Source organism: Lissotriton vulgaris, chromosome 7, assembly GCF_964263255.1.
Source record: "Lissotriton vulgaris chromosome 7, aLisVul1.2, whole genome shotgun sequence".
In the NCBI taxonomy this organism is placed as follows: domain Eukaryota; kingdom Metazoa; phylum Chordata; class Amphibia; order Caudata; family Salamandridae; genus Lissotriton; species Lissotriton vulgaris.
The window spans coordinates 1,475,178,866-1,475,196,098 of NC_141695.1; the positions used below are offsets into that span (position 1 = coordinate 1,475,178,866).

At 42.2% G+C, this 17,233-nt stretch overlaps 1 protein-coding gene across 2 annotated transcripts in view; it reads left to right on the forward strand.

Moving 5' to 3' along the window:
* TOP1 (DNA topoisomerase I) overlaps positions 1-17,233 on the forward strand; it is a 232,704-nt gene that overhangs the window by 40,699 nt on the left and 174,772 nt on the right. For both annotated transcript variants that reach the window (XM_086932270.1, XM_086932271.1), the window contains exons 3-4: positions 6,110-6,212; positions 16,248-17,043. In XM_086932270.1, coding sequence (XP_086788396.1) covers positions 6,110-6,212; positions 16,248-17,043 — 899 coding nt within the window. The remainder of the gene's footprint in view (positions 1-6,109; positions 6,213-16,247; positions 17,044-17,233) is intronic.

Below are 17,233 nucleotides of genomic sequence, written 5' to 3' on the forward strand. Positions count from 1 at the left end.
TGCCGATTAGCGAGTTTAGTTGTCCAAGTTTGTCATCTATCCGCCCGACAAAGACAGCCAAGGTGTCGAGTAGGGTTAGGTGTAGGTCCATTTTGTCCGATTGGAAATGCAGAGTGTCAACAGTTCGTTGCATAGTATTAAGCAAGATGTCCCACGTATTTGATACTTCAGTCGCTTGGGATCTTGATGGTGGCCCGGTACCATTTGCCCCTTTTTTAGGAGTTGAAGACAGTGAAGAATTAGGTAAGGAGGTTGAATTTGAGTAGACAATGCTTGCCAAAGTGAGTTTGAGTAAGATCTAAAGCTTCTGTCATTGTGGTATTCTCTTAAATTCCCAAAGCAAAGTGGGCCCCCACGCATGTTGATTTTACAAAGCAGAGCTTCTGGCAGACTCATGATTGACTTGTGTCTCATGACCCTTTCCACTGTGTCATTGAGAGCCAACCCTGATGGATTTGAGGGCTGTAGAACCTGAATAGGGTTTGTGGAGTAATCAGAAAAATTTCTTTGGCTTGTGAAGACTCAGTTTTCACTTGAGTATTCAGCTATCAATTAAGTAGATGGGCAGCTTCACATGGGTAGCTTTGGAAGAACTTCTGACCCCAGTGGGTCTTCATGTCCCTTGGACCTCAATGGAGTAGTGAGGCTCTAGTTTAGTTTTGACATCTTGAGCAAGAGAAGCAGTCTCAATCTTCTTTACAGCATACCCTGTAGCTAATTTCCTGAGCTGTCTTGTATTTCGAAGATTGTTGCTTGTGAACTCAGAACTTATGATAATTCAATATCTTGCAGATCTAATCTTTGCGGTAGATTGCCCCAAAACGTGAAGAGAACATGAGTTCATTGCCGTTCCTAGTATCCTAGAGAAAGAGCTTGGGCTGGGGGTAAAGATTAATTTTGAAGATCCTTTTAAGCTTTTGGAAATGACCCCCGCAATATTATTTTACTTAACTGTGGTAGTTGTGGGTAGGGTGTAAACTTAAGTCGGTAGTTCCTTGTCTCTTCTCGTGTTTTTTTTTTTTTTAAGTAACATTTTCTTTATTGCTGAACAGATGAATGGCTCTACGTGCTTGAGCCCTAATGTGCCGGAACACGAGTTCTCGGTCCTTGATAATGCATGTAAGCTGGCTTACTTGCATAACAAGCAGAGATTCAGGTTCTGCAGCTTGAATGCTCACATTAGGCAACGATTTGTAAATCTTATTTAGGTGAACTGTCTTGTTTTGCTTTTGTAGGCAGCAGCTGCCGGTAATTACATTAAATCGGTAATTCTCACTGTCTGTAGAAAGTTGATTCTGGGTAAGGTCATTAATCTTTAACACAAGAACGTCTCCAACTCTGCATTGTATCTCTAATGACTATTTTTGTCTTTTAATGAAAGTAACGTTCCTGAACGTTTGATAATTAATTTTTCTTTACATCTTGCTGGAGATAAAAGCTAGCCTAAAACAGAGAACTGGACTTGTGTAGTGCAATCCTTCAGACAATGACAAAACCTTTGAATTTGGCTTGGAAATATTTTGCATCAGTAGATTGTCCCATGGTTGGTCTACGCCTGATGTTGCCAGCTATGTGGCACTTCTTTGCTGTTTTGGGCTGGGCCGTGATGGTCTTTCCCCCGAAAGTGTTATATTGATGAGGTGGATATATAGTCTTAGTGGTTACTGCTTTTGAGAGCACGGAGTTCTAGTTTGTGCCATACCCTTTATTGTGCTGATGGCTTGTTATGCTCTTGTTGAAAGATGTTCTCTACATGATGTCTTGCTAATTGTTGCCTATATTTGGGATTAGGGCTTGATTAAGATTACAGTGGAATGGCCAACATGGGTCGACTTTTTAACTTAAGTCATTACATTTACGTACTGTTTCATGGAGATGTGGATTTAAAAATAATGGTCAAGCTAAAATAGCATTTATTGCTTACCACTCTCTTCTCTAGGTTTGGCCCACTCGCTTTTGTCCAAGACGAATTTTTATTTTTTGCAAATTTAAAACGCTACTCTTCGTCACTTGCATACTTAAAATTTGTAATTTGTTTAGCAGTGCTTTGTTTGTGGGGGTATGTCAGCGATACTTATCACAAATATTTGTAGCTTCTTTATGGAGCTTTTTATCTTCTCCAGTATGTGCATCCTACTTCCAAATAGGCATGGGCTTCACATTGTCATACGTTGTGTTCAGTTTAATAATATCTTCATTATCCTTAGTCTTTTTTTAGGTCAGGCGTGACAGCATAGCCATCTTATGTTCATCAAAAAAGGAGCTTGAGGAAGTGCTACTGAGATAGATTTTAACTTCACCCAAATGTTGATACAAATGATTTTGATCAGGCAGATCCATTCTGCTGAAAGAGTGCTTGGATTGCACTTTTTTTTACCCTGTGCGAAAGCCCTTTTAAATGTGGAGTTTCATTTCACTGTAATGGGTAAAAGGGAAAATTTAAAAACTAGTCGCGGGTGGACTAATTTATGCTTGATAACTTTGAGTGCCTAAACTCCTCATTAACTGAAGAGGCACTTTCAGTTATAAACTAGATTTGTTGGCATTGTAATTCTTGTTTAATGTGCTGGCAGTTCCTCTTGTGTGCTGAGAGTGCAAGTGACTTTCATGAGTAGCTATTTTTGTAAGTTATTTCACGTCTCTTCTACCTAGTTAATGATGGTCTGCTTTTTTTTTTTTTTTACGCTTACCCATCCATTTCCAGATATTTATTTTTTCCTCCCTTGTCGTCGTGTAAGTAAAACCAGTGTTATACGGACTGTGTGGAACTAAACTATTTTTAAGACTATCACTTGTGAAGTGATCCTCAAAACCTGGAATCAAATTCCAAAACCACGAATTCAGAAATTCATATCAACGGTTATTGAATGTATTTTGTAGTTGGTAGAGTATCTTTTGTCAAGCCCCACCACCCGTGCCAACTGTACAAGATTTCAGGCAGTTGCCTGTTTTGGTTGCTTGGGGTTCAGCCGACATCCCGTCAGGGTGTCTTATTTTCAAATTTCACTACTCTAAGGCTTGTCTTCAGTTTTCGGATGGAATGCCTGAAAAGTGCTCTGACACTTTGTCAGCATGCACAGTTCATCATTCAGCCCGATAAGCTTAGTTACTGTTGAGTGGAATTGGCCTTGCCCGTGATCTCCAATATCCTTAGTGCTACTATCTAGAGTGAAAGTAGCTTCCTCAAAGCAGAGGTGTTAATTTGCGTCGCCATATCCGCTCAGTGGTGCTAAGGGCCTAGTTTGTGGCTAGGCTACAAGGTGTTAAAACCCTCTGATGCAACTATTGCTGCAATACAGTACATTAGTGTATTATGAAAAGGCATTTGGCAAGGGAGGGAAGAACATTCACTCTTAGCTTCAGGTTGCATGAACAAGGAACATGCTGTTCAATTTTGATTGTGTTAGAGTCTGGAATGTTGGACGTGACCTCTCTACTGGGAAGCCTTACTTCCCTCAAAGCCATGGTTCTTTAAGGCTCATTTTCCACTAGAAATGTTAACTAGCATCACAGGCTCTTTAGATTGTGCTGCCTAGGGGCCTGGCCCAACTTAGCAGACTGAGTAATCAAAGCTGCCATTACATTTTGAAGGCCAAGCCAGCACATCTGCCAAGTTTCCCAGGTCTGTTCATGATCTGCTGCTCCAGTCCAGGTTTCTCTTTAAATTTTAGAACTTGTAGTCTTATTTAACCCATTCTAAAACGAGACTAAACGTCTCAATAGAATTCAATAGAAAAAAACCTGAACTGGAGCAGCACACCGTGCATGGACCTGGGAAACTTGGCATTCATGAGCCAAATACCAGTTGATCACAATGTGCTCCCCATTGTAGGACTGTCTTTAGGGCCTTTTACATGAGGAGGGTGCTGGGTATTGTATTTCTATATGTGCTGAATCAAGCTGGGGGAGGGCAACGTTTAGTTAAACAGCTCTTTACAGCATTGCCATTGTGCATTTAGTTCTTAAGTCTGACAGTGGCAAGTGTGAAACATGTACTAGGCCCATTGTCCCATTCTTTTTTTAAGTCCATGACAGCAACACAGATATGAATATGCACATTACCATGAAAGTTAAATTTTATAAACTACATGCCAGCCAATGACTGCCTTAACTAATATCTGCTCACCACCTTTATTCATACAGCCCTTTCCTTAACCCTAGATATTATGTTTTGAATTATTTCCAGAAAACGCACAAATTGTCTCTTGTTGGCGTCTGCCACTAATATTTTGAACTTATCCAACCTACTTGCCCCCGCCAACCCCACTTTTTAATTGCAAATCTATTTAAATTCTATTTTTAGGCTGGGTCTAGAACCAGCTGTAGTTATCTTGTTAGACTATGTTTTGTTTTAAACCATAATAAAAACACATATACCTGCTTTGGGTTAACTCTTGTCAACCATTCAAGTGCTATTTAGAAATTTATTTTTAGCTGTCTGGTAGGCGAAAGGCTACTGGAGCAGTACCATAAAAAACTAGTGGCCTTTGATCCAGCCCAAAGCTTAGCATTAGTTTCCTTATTCAGTGACTTACTTGTCAATCTCGTTCGTCCTTCCACTGGACTACAGCCTCTATACCTTCTATTCTCAGTTCACTTGCACATTCCTATTTCAATACGAGTAGTGCAAGAATGAAAGTCATCCAATCAAAAAGAAGTACTGTAGAAGCCAGAGCTTGGTTAGCAAGATCCCACTGGGTTTCAGGATCCTATGTATTTCAAATTTCTCGAAAAATCCTATTTAAACCCTACATAGCCTGACTCACTGAGGTGTGTTGCTACCTCTGCTTTATTTTTCTTCCCGTGAAGTAGAATTAAATTGTGAGAAAATACTGTTCGGTACACATCAGTGTCCCCTTATTGAAGGCTTAGTGTAGTGGGGACCTATTGACACTAGGATCTCCATTTAGCTTGTTTGACAGTGTGAGGATTGCACGTTTAGCCAATCGCCTGATAGATTGCTCTGACAATTATAACTGTTTGCCTGCGTAGGGTGTCGCCTGCGTAGGGTGTAACCTGCGTATGGCAGTTGATTCCAGGTTATGGTGATCTGTTGCCTCCTGCCCTTTGTGGGTTGCACGTGACGCGACTTAATGCTCAACCCCCACGATCATTTTGCTGGTTCTGTCCATTAAAGATCCGGCTGTTGATGACAACTGATTACATGGACTCCTTGTATATTAATCAACTTCAGAGAGCTCCGAATGCAGTCATAAGACTTGTTTTCGGTTTGAGTAAATGCTGTGACATTTCTACTATTGACAGATCCTCATTTGGTTGCTACAGGCAGCCTAATTTCAGGAATCTGATGTTTTACCTAAAAATTCCCGGACTACATTGATCCCATACCTAATCGACAAACTTAAAGCTTCTGTTCCCAGTCGGAAGCCTTGGACCAAACAGGTCTTACAAAACTCAAATTTCATCTTCCTACAGAGAGGTTTTCCTTTCTCAGTTTAGACACCATTACTCTACAGTTCCTACTGGCTGACAGAAGTCTAGTAACTTCTCCAGTTCGCATCAGACAAAAACTGAAGCCTACTCGGTTTGTTGAATGGGACCAATGCTTAGACACTCTTCCACGTAGTGTGCGCTTTATAAACGTTAGCTCTGTGTTAATTCCACCTACTATGTCTTTCTGCTAGGGTTCACTTCACTGCTATGATGTTCCCCTTTTTGTGTATGTGTTGTATTCAAATGTTGCTTCTCTCATACTGTTAATGGGATAAAGGAAATACCCCTGTTCCCAGTGCAGAAATGTATTCTTTTTTTTTTTTTTTTTAAATACACCTGAAAGCTGCTCCCCACACTCTGACGCCCAAAAATGGTGTTGGCGTTGTATATTGTAGAGTAGACAATCTTTGCCTGCAAGGAATCGGTGAAATGGACTTTGTGACACCGAAGTGTCCAGAAGACGTGTTGAAAACAGAAGAGTGATGGGGGCTTATGTTTAGTGTCGAGCAGGGGAAGGCCCCCCTCCCTAGGAGTCAAATAAGCACAGACTATCTCCCTATTCTCTGGAATGGAGTACAAATGTATAAAATGGTGGCTTGAGCATCAAGCCATGACCACTGGTTTTATTTTTAATCCTTGTGGTCTTTGATTGCAGATACTCACAAACACAAAGACAAACACAAGGACAAAGAACACCGGCACAAGGAGCACAAGAAAGACAAGGAGAAGGACCGAGAAAAGTCCAAGCACAGTAACAGGTGAGTGTTGTGATCAAGCACAGCGACGTTATTGCCGGTTTTTTCCTATTTTGTGTGGGTTTACTGCCTAGACTCTAGGTCCACGTGGACCAAAACACTAGGTCCTGTTCCAGTGTGGTTTCAGTTTCCCACTATGTTCCAGTGGAAGGTAGATTCGGGTCATTATTACAGTCCTATCAGTAGTACAGCAAAGTACTCTAACTCTACATTGGAGATCAAAAAATGGTGTTGTATGTGCATGCTTGGTCCACACAAAAAAGGCATACACTTGTGAAAGCTTTGGTTATGTAAATGCAACTTGGGAGCAGGCATATGTTGCAAAAATAACGGTGCGCCTAGTGTTGCTGTACCATATGAAGGAAGCCAGCAACTTAAATGTTTTTTCCTTAAACCGATCAATGACCCACTGAAGACTGCTCTGACATGGATGTGTGCCCCATATCCAAGTGCAAAAGATGTAAACAGCCAGATATGAGCATCCCTGTGTCTGACACGCACCAATTTTTTTTTTTTTTTGGGCCCTGGCCTTGGAGGCGAGAGCACATACATTGCCCCAGATTTGTATTTTTATTTTAAATCTTATGGCTTTATGCTGATCTCAACAGGGCAAAACATTAGAATCCGTATTCTGATCCCTGCAAGCCCCTACCTGCTCCTCTTTCCCCTCTCACCACGCTTCATTGGGGCAAGTTGTGATTAAATGGTGTAATGCACGGTCACAGAGCAAGGGGGGGGGCGGCGGAAGTAGCTTCCTGTTTTCAATGAAAGATTCACTGACTATAACGCCTGCTGGCTATGTTTTCTGTTGGCTCACCTGATGTCTGCAAACATGGGGGGGATAAAATATATATATATTTTTAAAGAAACTAGACCATTGCCTTCTGTATACACATTTGTATTCAAATTGCATTGTCTGCGACACCACTTCCTCATCTTGGTGCTTATCAAATGCTTTGATGTGCTGGATCATGCTGCTAGGCTGGACTTTTTGATGACGCTCATTGTGGCACCCTCACTGGCTCAAGTCCACAGAAAGGGTGCCGACAACATGGGCACATTTGGGAGAAAGGAAAACTGCCACTTTTTTGCTCCATGCCTTGTCACTCCTGCAGCACAGTGGAGCGGCACCCAAGGGCTATGGTTTCTTCATGAATCTGTTCCCTTTAATAGGCGGCTTCTTCATGCTGCAATTTGTCTCCTTCATAACTTAAGGAGGTCTCTTGATCTTTTACCCTCTCATGCTAGACTTCATCTGAGACTGTATGTTGTGCAAAAGCGCTAGCATCTCATTTCAGTAGTAAGCACTTTTCTCAGACAGGTCTGGCAGTAGGACTTAACAGTACTTACTTGTAGGATGCTTCATTATTATTTCAGGTTTCACGTATGCTCCAAGTGAATGGAGTAGTAAGAGGATGCCCCAGCAGGAGCAAGGACTTATCTGCTTCCCTGCCCACCAGTTGACATGCAATATAAAATATTCCAAATTCCACTCTGCTCTACTGTGAAGCAACATTAATCACAGAAGGTGTATAACTAATAGCTTGCTACGCTATGAAGGTCTTGATTCATGCAAACCTCTTTACGCCAGTTCCTTGTCACAGTCTGAAGACGTAGCCGGAACTTGAAGCAGATACGTGAACCCTAAACTATTCATTATATGTGTGCACAATCTATTTTTTAAGCATCTACGTTCGGAATCTTCTGTATTTTTTCTCTTGCTTTTTTACTTTTTCAGTTCGTGGTAGTGTGCCCCTGTTTCATGTAGCTATTCATCTTTTGGCTTGAAATGACTTGAAATCTACGATATACCTTAGTCTTAGTGTTCAGAAGTCTGTACTTCATATATATTTGGGGTAAGCTAACCTGTAGCTTTACTATGTCAGAACTGAAAAACTTCAAGATTGATGTAGGAGCAGGGACTCTGCAGATGCTGCCAATGAAAAACGTGAGTATTACTAGGGACCAAACAGTCATGTAATGGCAAGCCTTTCTTGTAGCATTTTTGTTTAAGAATCCTTTTTGGGAATACCCTGCTTTTTACTATTTCTTCTTTGTTGGTGTGAAGCTCCTAACCGGAATGACTTGCTAAGCTGCTCTTTGTTGTGCAGGGCCTACAGATGCAATGCTTCCACAACAGCGATCTAAAAAGGGCATAACAAAAGACACTAAGTGTTTTAAGAACACCATAGATTACTAAACGACCTTCAGCCAGTGTTGAAAACCTTTTGCAGTCCCACGAGACTCTCTTCCACCATAAGTAGTGGTTGGTACTCAGACAACAAAAGATCTTTCGACTACTTTGTGATCTCATAAAAAATAATAATTCATGACTGCCTCTTGTTGGCTTGTTTAAGTTTTGACTTGTGAGGTTTTATCTAGGGAGTTTTGTCATTTCTTGCTAGATGTACATTGTGTAGGCCAAAGCCTGTATATTTTATTTTATTTTATTTTGTAGGTGTGTGGCAGAAGTTTCCTTGAATAGAAGTTTTTTGGTCTGGTGTGTGAGGATATGGGTGGCCACTGTGGAATTAGCCTGCATGATTCACTAATCGCTACTATGGGTAGACCTCTGTCTGAAGGCTTGCAAGAGCTGCAGGATGATCTTATGTGTTTTGACATAATTCCTATCCAAGAAGCAATTGTTTTACCGGAAGGAATCCACAATTATGAGCTGCAGGATCCATTTAGGACCTTTGACCTCCTTGCCACTACACAGTCAATTGTTCAAGATACTGGTTGCGCAGTGCCTCCTTGGAACCAGACCTGCTTAAATTTAGATAATCTCCATTCTTCTACATATTAAGGAACAATACAAAATGTATTTTCCTAGCTGATACTAGTAAGAATTTTTATTTTTTGAGTGAGGGAGGGGTGAAAACCCTTCTCAAGCAATAACCTAATCCTTGTCTGGGTGAAACACCATAGTCACTAAATTAAACTGAGCTTTACCTTTTGGTAGCTTGACACTAAAGCGGTCAGGCTAAACTTAAAGCCACTTTGATAAGTATTTATGCAGGAATCAAACTGGAATAAAGTAAAAACATGCAGGAATCAAACTGGAATAAAGTAAAAACGCCATATAAGAGCTATCGCATACCAGTTTAGAAAAATAGTTACATTTTATTATTCAAATGAGACCAAAACTCTAATCAGAAACCGAGATATGCAATTTTTAAGGTTAATGTAAAAATGGCGCCAAGAAGTGGAAAACACTAATTGTAGCTATCTGGTCGTGCTAGACCAGGACAAAGTTTCAAGTTCAGGCCGGCCACAATAAGAGTGCAGGCCAGATACAGGCAGCGGGTTAGAAGTGTTGAAAAATTACTTTGTCAAAGTCTGGCACGTAGAGATCAACATTTCAGGGTTTCACAGCAGAAGCTCAACTGATGCAGGTCAAGGGTCCAAGACCTTGGGAGGCACCTCTTGGGGACCAGAAACCCATCCCACAGGAGGCCAGCAGGGCTTGAGCAGGTCCAGGCAGTCTGTTGCAGCCGGTCAGCTGGGCAGTTTCAAGGATGCCTCTGGATATTCTTTCCTTGTAGCTCAGAACAGGAGGTTAGAAATCGGATCCTTGGAGTCACTCTGGTTAGCCTGGGGTGACAGTCCAGTCTTCTCTTCTCAGAGAGCAAGGCAGGCCTCAAGCAGCAGGGCTGCCTCTTGGGGAACAAGGCAGGCCGCAAACAGCAGCTGAGTCCCCTGAAGAACAAGGCAGCCCTCTGGGGAACAAAGCTGTCCTCAAGCAGCAGGAAAGTTGTGAGTAACAAGGCATCCTCCTGTAACGTCTACAGATTCAGGAGTGTACTGATAAGTGGCTCAGAAGGTCTAATATTACCTGGTCCTCCCCCCTTTTGAAGTGGGGGAAATGTCTAGTCCACCCCCACATCTGGTTCTGGAAAGTTCCTCCCTTCCCCTTCTGCCTAGAGGTCTAGGGTGAGAAAAGGCTGGATTCAAATTCCTTTTTGCGTGTGCTGGAGGCAGCCCTTTGAAATGTAAGTAGGGCAGGAAACAGCGCCGCCCTCGCATGTTGGCAGGATGGCCCCACTCCCAACTACACCCAGGTCCTATTGTTCACTACCATGGCCATAACAACAGTAGTCACAAAGTGGATGACTTCCTTATTATTCTGGCAGCCCAATGTAATAACCCAGAGTATTATTCCATCACTCATTGGAGCATCTATCTAGCTATCTATCTACCTGCCAAGGTAAAAAGAGATCTAACATGTGTCACTTCTCCCAGCATTAAGTCAGCTAAAAAATATCCCATTTGGAATCAATGTGGTTAATTCTCGGAGATTTCAAAGCCAATTTAATGTGCTGAGAACTGAATGGTATTTACCAGGATTTTGAAAATAAAATCTGGCCAACCTGATGATACAGAAGCAGTAACAAAGGCCTGATTAACTGGGAAAGGTCTTATGCAAACACTTTAAATCATCTGGGCATACGCACATTAAATAGCAGGTTTAAAACTGATACACTTTATACTTTTAGAAGTAGTTCTTAACATGTATGTATATACATACAGATACGATTTACATCGGTTTTTTTTTTTTTTTTTTTTTTTTTTTTTTTTTTTTTGGGGGGGGGGGTTGCACTATCGTAATGGTTTTAATTAATTATGCACTATACAATTGTCTGGGATCGGTATGCATTCCAGAATAAAGACCAATATTCTGACCTAGGCAGCAGGTAGCTCCTAGTAAGCCTTAAAGTTTAAGGGAAGAAAATGACAGATTTCTAAAAGTTAAATCTCAAATGTTAATCTAAAATCCGACTTTACCATCCAAGAAGATTTTAAATGGCATTTAATATAAGGCCATACATGACCTTTCTACCTCAAATCAACAAGTATTAAATGTAATAAGTTAACCATTCTGGTGTTCTCCTATGTGAGAGGTAGGCCTTAGAGTAGTGAAAAACAATTTAAGGGGGTTTTCACTACAAGGAATTGTAAAACTTTAACACGTCCTACTTTTTAAATACAATGCTCCCTTCCCTATGAGCCTACTTATGGGGTGGCTTATATGGATTAAAAGAATTCAGCCTGGCAAAATAATTTTGCCCAGTGGAATTGGCAATATAAAACTGCACTACAGGCTGAAATGACGGGTCCAAGACCTATTTGAAATGGCTACTTTTCGTTGGTGCTGCAGCCCAGTAGTAGCATTTCATTACAGTCCATGGGTACCCGTGGTACTATATACACAAGGCACTTCAAGTAAATTGAATGTAGCAATCGGGTATAAGCCAATTGTACAATGTTTTACAAGGAGAGCACAAGCACTTTGTGCATTTCATCGCTGCCAACCAGTGCTACGGCCCTAAATGTCAACAAAAGCGGGTTCAGAAAACCGACAGGATGAAGGCAAAAGAGTTGGGGGTGACCCAGCATAGAGGGCCATGTCCAACATGACTCAATCCTTCAGAAAGCTAGGGTAGACTAATCAATACCTTGATGGGCTTCCCTGCTTGGGTGATAGGATATGGGTAGTGGGCCTTTTCTGCAGTGGCACTTGTCAGTTCTGTGACCTCTGAACACCGTTGGATCTCTGTCCACACTCTCCTAGACTGACCCCATCTGTGAAACTCCTAACCTTACTTTGCTTACAGATGCATCTCAGTAGGCAGACGGTACACCTCCAAATGTGACACATTAGCACCAGGCAGACCCCTGCATGACTTACTCTAGCACCCTGTCTCTGTGACAGCGCAGACTGCATGTCCAGGTCAGAAGTGGTTTTACCAGGGTCAGTGTTTGGGTGTTCGGTTCTCAGAGCTGACAACCACTGGTCCTTCCACTGTGGACTGTTTCCACCTCCTGCCCTTCCATCTAGTCTTCCGAACTCTCCCTGTGGGAGTAGTACCCCCCAAAAACCAGAGCGTTCAGCGCTCCCTGGACGTCTGCCCTTCCAAGGTTTTATGAAACCAATAGTAACTTCCCAGAATGCAGTCAATGGGCATCTGGGAGCTAACTATCACTCACTTCTACCTCCAGAGGCTGCTACCGTTTTAACATATGTAAGTGTAAACAATTCCCAACAGGTATCCATAGGAAGACAGTTCAAAGGATGTATGCAATATGCATTACAATTGAAAAGAAAAGGAGTCACTGTAAATTTGAGGACAAACGGGTATTATTCACCATTTAGAAAGCTAGGCAGGTCTTTTTGCAACATCATACAGTTAAAGCAGCACTGTATACAATAAATGGGGTGACAACCCGGTGGCACTTGGTGCAAGTGGTATATACATGAATATGTACAGTGAGTAGTGACGGTAGTGCAAGTGCAGGGGTGAAAACAGCGTGGTCGGCGCAAAGTGACAGTGAAAAATACACAGAGTAATGGCTCCAGGGATTTAGGTAGTAATCACTTAAAACAAGATTCAATTCCAGGAGTACAAAACAGGTAAAGCGCCATAAAATTAGGCTGTATTGTCGACGGCGTTTCGATCCTCTTCACTCGGGATCATCATCAGGACGGGGTTGTCGGGGGAAGACAGTGAAATCCGCTGCTGTCAAAAGTCGTGCAGTCGGAAGGGCTGGAAATTAAGGTCCGGAGCTGAAAGCAGGGGTGTCTTGAGTAGACGGTGAATATCTGCGTCTGAATCAATCAGAGGTATGCCGGGTGGGTGATTCCAGGGTGTAGCTTCAGGCAATGAATGCGGGAGCCTGTTTTAACATAGGCAGAGTCCTTGCAGACTAGAGGACTCTATCAAATTCTGAGTCTGCTGCCCTTGTCAGTTATGAGCAGAGTTAATTACTCCTCTTCTCCACTAAATTGAACTGTAACTGCACTATTTCGCTGTGCCTTGTTTATTGCATTGATCACAATATATATATTTATTTAAATGCGATGACTCTCCTCAGGGCCACGCCCCCTCTCCACACACACACACACAACCATTCTTGGGGTACCAGAGCCATAATGCAGACAAATTCTTACTCATTAGCCTGGCTTACCTTCCACACCTGTCCTGTGTACTAATCTGAAGAAACCAATCTTTCCATCTCCATGGTGTGGATGGCACCGGTATCGCTCAGAGCAATGACGGAGATCCACTGTGACCTGATGGAAGTAATGACTGCCACCCTCGGGGATCACAAACCTACCCTCGAGATCAGGGCATGTTCTGTCCTTTGCGTCTGGAGACTACTTGCCCCTAAGACTATATTGGCCACTCCTGTAGCGTTTCCACCTGTTGGTGGTTTCTTGGGACAGAGTTCTCCCATGTCCCCTGCCTTGTGCCCAATCTGGGAAAGCTCAAAGCAAAGGGATTTGAAATACGGTGCCATGTGAACAGCCCTGCTTACATTCCTAAGGTTTTAACTGAATTTTCTTCTGGTCTATCAACCTGGATGGGTTGCTTAGACCCGAGCAGAGTTGAGAATTTTTATAAGCCGCCACGAAGCTGAATGTTTTAGAAAGGAAAGTGACTTTACCAATGATAGTTAAATTAAAACATTGCATGGTGAAAATGGGTTTGTATTGTAATTGACCGTTACATAGAAGTAAAGAATTTTGACATGGGTATGAGAGCTCTGGCTTAATGTCCAAAACCCTACTCAGATTAAGTAATAACCCTCGCATGCTCTTTAAAATGTAAAATTGCCGGTGGCTGGATCCACTCGAGCAACCTTACTTGAAAACCGTAATGCTGAGCCGTGGGTACCACAAACTCCAAGGCCTCAGTTAGCCATAGAAATATGTTCTCACCCGAGGTCGGTTGATTTCTTCATAACTTTCCTCCCACCCTACTGGGTGGCGCTATGCAGTCACCTGTTAAGGCTCCGTTCTGCTCCTGGTGAGCTGCCTCATAATGAAACCCCCATCATAATGGTCGCCATGGGAACGGGGTCAGAGAGCGGCCCGTGTTGTCCCAGTGATGCAGAACTTTGTTCACACACACACTGGTCTTTTTTGTAAGGCATGTGTCCGAGGCGTCGTCCACGAAGAATTGCGGATTTTCAGACTTTGGTTGCCGTGTAAGCTGGTGTGTTCCAAATGCTGAGCAACGTTCAAGTTGGGGGCACCAGTGACTCGAGAGCCCACGGAACGGCTGGCGATCCGGTTTTAGTCCTGATTTGTCAGGACTGTCTGAACGAACCACACTTCCAAGGCAGAGAACATGTCAACCTGGAGATAAACCCATGGTAAGAAATCTGTACTTTAAGTTCTTATGAACGGTTCGGAAACTCTGCAGAAAAGAGCGTTTCTTTTGTGAGGATAACGCTAGGGATAGAATTGGCTGCTTTTCTATCGCCATCTACTGGCGAAAACATGGAACAGCAGATCTATGAATCATGAAGGCTGTAGGTTACCTGTTCATGTATTACTTGAGATCCCCAGCCAGAAGACCTGTAGGATTTTTTAAAAACTTTTTTTATCATTAACTTAACAAATACAAACAGCACGTACCCCTGTCCATTTTAAAGGTCGCTGTGTGTCGTGGGCTAGGCACTCGGTAACTAATATTTTATGTATCTGTGTTTACAACTATGTAACTAATAACTTGGAACAAAAATATTTTGGGGAATATAGTGGGCATAGGCAACACCTCGATTTGGCCCCAGTGAGCATTTTTTACACCGCTGCATTCAGATTGGAACATGGCTCCATCAGGGAAGCAGGCTTAGTGACAATATTCCTAATCGATCCTGCCAACTAATGCAGCCTGTGGACCACACTGCTGTAGCTTTCTGCATTTCTCCTACCCTGTCTGTGTGAATACTCCTGAGCATGTGTGGAGAAAATGTAGTAGTGACTGTCCGACTCTGCATGATGATGCCTCCAAGTCACCCATGGGCATGAAGCCAGTTTGCTGTTTTGAGGAATATGTAGTTGTCTACCCCCTTGCCCCCATTTTTTTTGTTGCTTATTGGTGCTACATTTCTGGAGCTGGTTCTGCTGTTAAACTAGAATCCGTAAACAATACAGAAAACGTTAAGTTACAGTATATGTAAGTTGCAAGCTGAATCTTGAAAATATTGACAAAAATAACAAGATAATGGCAGGAGTCATTGACACTGCTGGATCTTAATGTTGACGCTGTTCTCCTTGCTGTGACTTCATCAGAACTCCTGCATCACAGCACGGTTCGGTGTAACAGTTTACATAGGCCCAGTTTTTTGTTTTTTTTCAATGTTTGGGCACAAGTGGCAGGGAAATGCTCCATGCCTTCTTTTACACTAGCTAGAGAAAGTTGTGGCAAATCCTTGATCTAGGTGCTGCAGCATAGTAAGAATGAAACTGACCAACCGAGCCCTTAAATATTGGCTCTGCAAATCCTTTTTGGGAGAAAACTAAAATATCAAAATATACCTGAGGTGTGTGCTTTAAGGTATTCCTCCTCGTACTAGAACACTTGACTAAAACCTTTTAATTCACAATGACTTCTGCATGGCTCTTGAACTTTTCAAGAAACTAAGCTAAATACGTAGGCAGTGTACCAATTTGGGTTGTTTGCAGGTTGACTAAAGTAAAAATTGCTGTCTCCCAATACCACAAAAGAGAAACTAACTTCTGCACAAGCCGCTTGAGTTTTATAGCATGCCTTTGAACCAGTATGCCCACCCCTGCTTTTCAATTTAAGATGAGATAATCGCTGCAGTTCATCATGCAAATGGTACATTTAGGATCCCATATTTGGTGCCAGAGCAGGCACGTTTGTACTCTGCAACTGGAACCTGTGCGTTTATTGACATGATCTACTGTTAAATGGACCCCTTACCCTGTGAAGTTTGCATTATTCACAATATGGTCTCATCCATGGTGTCTTCAGTAGCGTTCAGGACCCTTTGCAGTGCAGTATGCATTAGTCTGGATTTGTTGCTGTGTGGTGGTCCTTTTCACTTCTGGTGGTTTAGTGGCTTTTCATACTTGATTGGTGGAGAATGTTCTTCTGTACTATTTAAGGGTGATACCCTGCTGAGAGTTAAGCAAGTTTTTCTGTTTGAGGCAAAGTTTAGTGCTATCCACTTTAAGCCTGAAATAATATCTTCAGTTTGTGTCTAACTATTCCGTCTTATCCACAGCGAGCACAAACATTCCTCCGAGAAGAAACACAAAGATAAAGACAAAGAAAAACATAAAGAGAAGGATGTCAGCATAGAAAAACACAAGGATGGCATATTGGAAAAACACCGAGATAAAGATGGTGGGGTGGAAAAAATTAAGATTAGCATCTCTGAAAAACATCCGAAAGACAAGGTTTTCATCATTGAGAAACCGGACGGTGTTTTGGAAAAGCACAAGGTTAACAGTATGGAGAAACACCAGGACAAGGATGTTAGTGCTGAGAAACACAGAGACAAGGATGTTAGTGCTGAGAAACACAGAGACAAGGATGCCAGTGCTGAGAAACACAAGGACAAAGATGCCAGTGCTGAGAAACACAAGGACAAAGATGCCAGTGCTGAGAAACACAAGGACAAAGATGCCAGTGTTCTGAAACACAAGGACAAAGATGGCAGTGCCTTAAAACACAAAGACGGTAGTGGTGAGAAACGGAAAGACAAAGATAAAGAGGGCAGTTCTGAGAAACGCAAGGACAAGGATGGGGGTGCTGAAAAACAAAAAGACAGCAGTTCAGAGAAACATCACGATAAAGATAGTCCAGAGAAACACAAGGATAGCCTATTGGAGAAACCCAAGGATGGTCTTGTGGACAAACACAAGGATGCTGGTGGAGAAAAACTGAAGGAGAAGGAAGGCATAGTGGAAAAACACAAAAATAAAGATGGCAGCTCGGAAAAACACAAAAAAAAGGACGGTAGCTCCAAACACAAGGACAAACACCGAGAGAAGGACAAAGATAAAAAGAAAGAAAAGGTATGAATTTAAAATATGGCCCATTTTGAAGCTCTGTTTTACTGTTGCCCATGCATATGTGGATGTCCATGGATATTTTGTTTTATTCTTGCCTGACCAAGACTATCAAAGTAACAAACATCTGTGGAATGATAACGCACATTTTGTGCTTGGTATTTCACCAATTACATTTTATGGCATATCTTGCCTG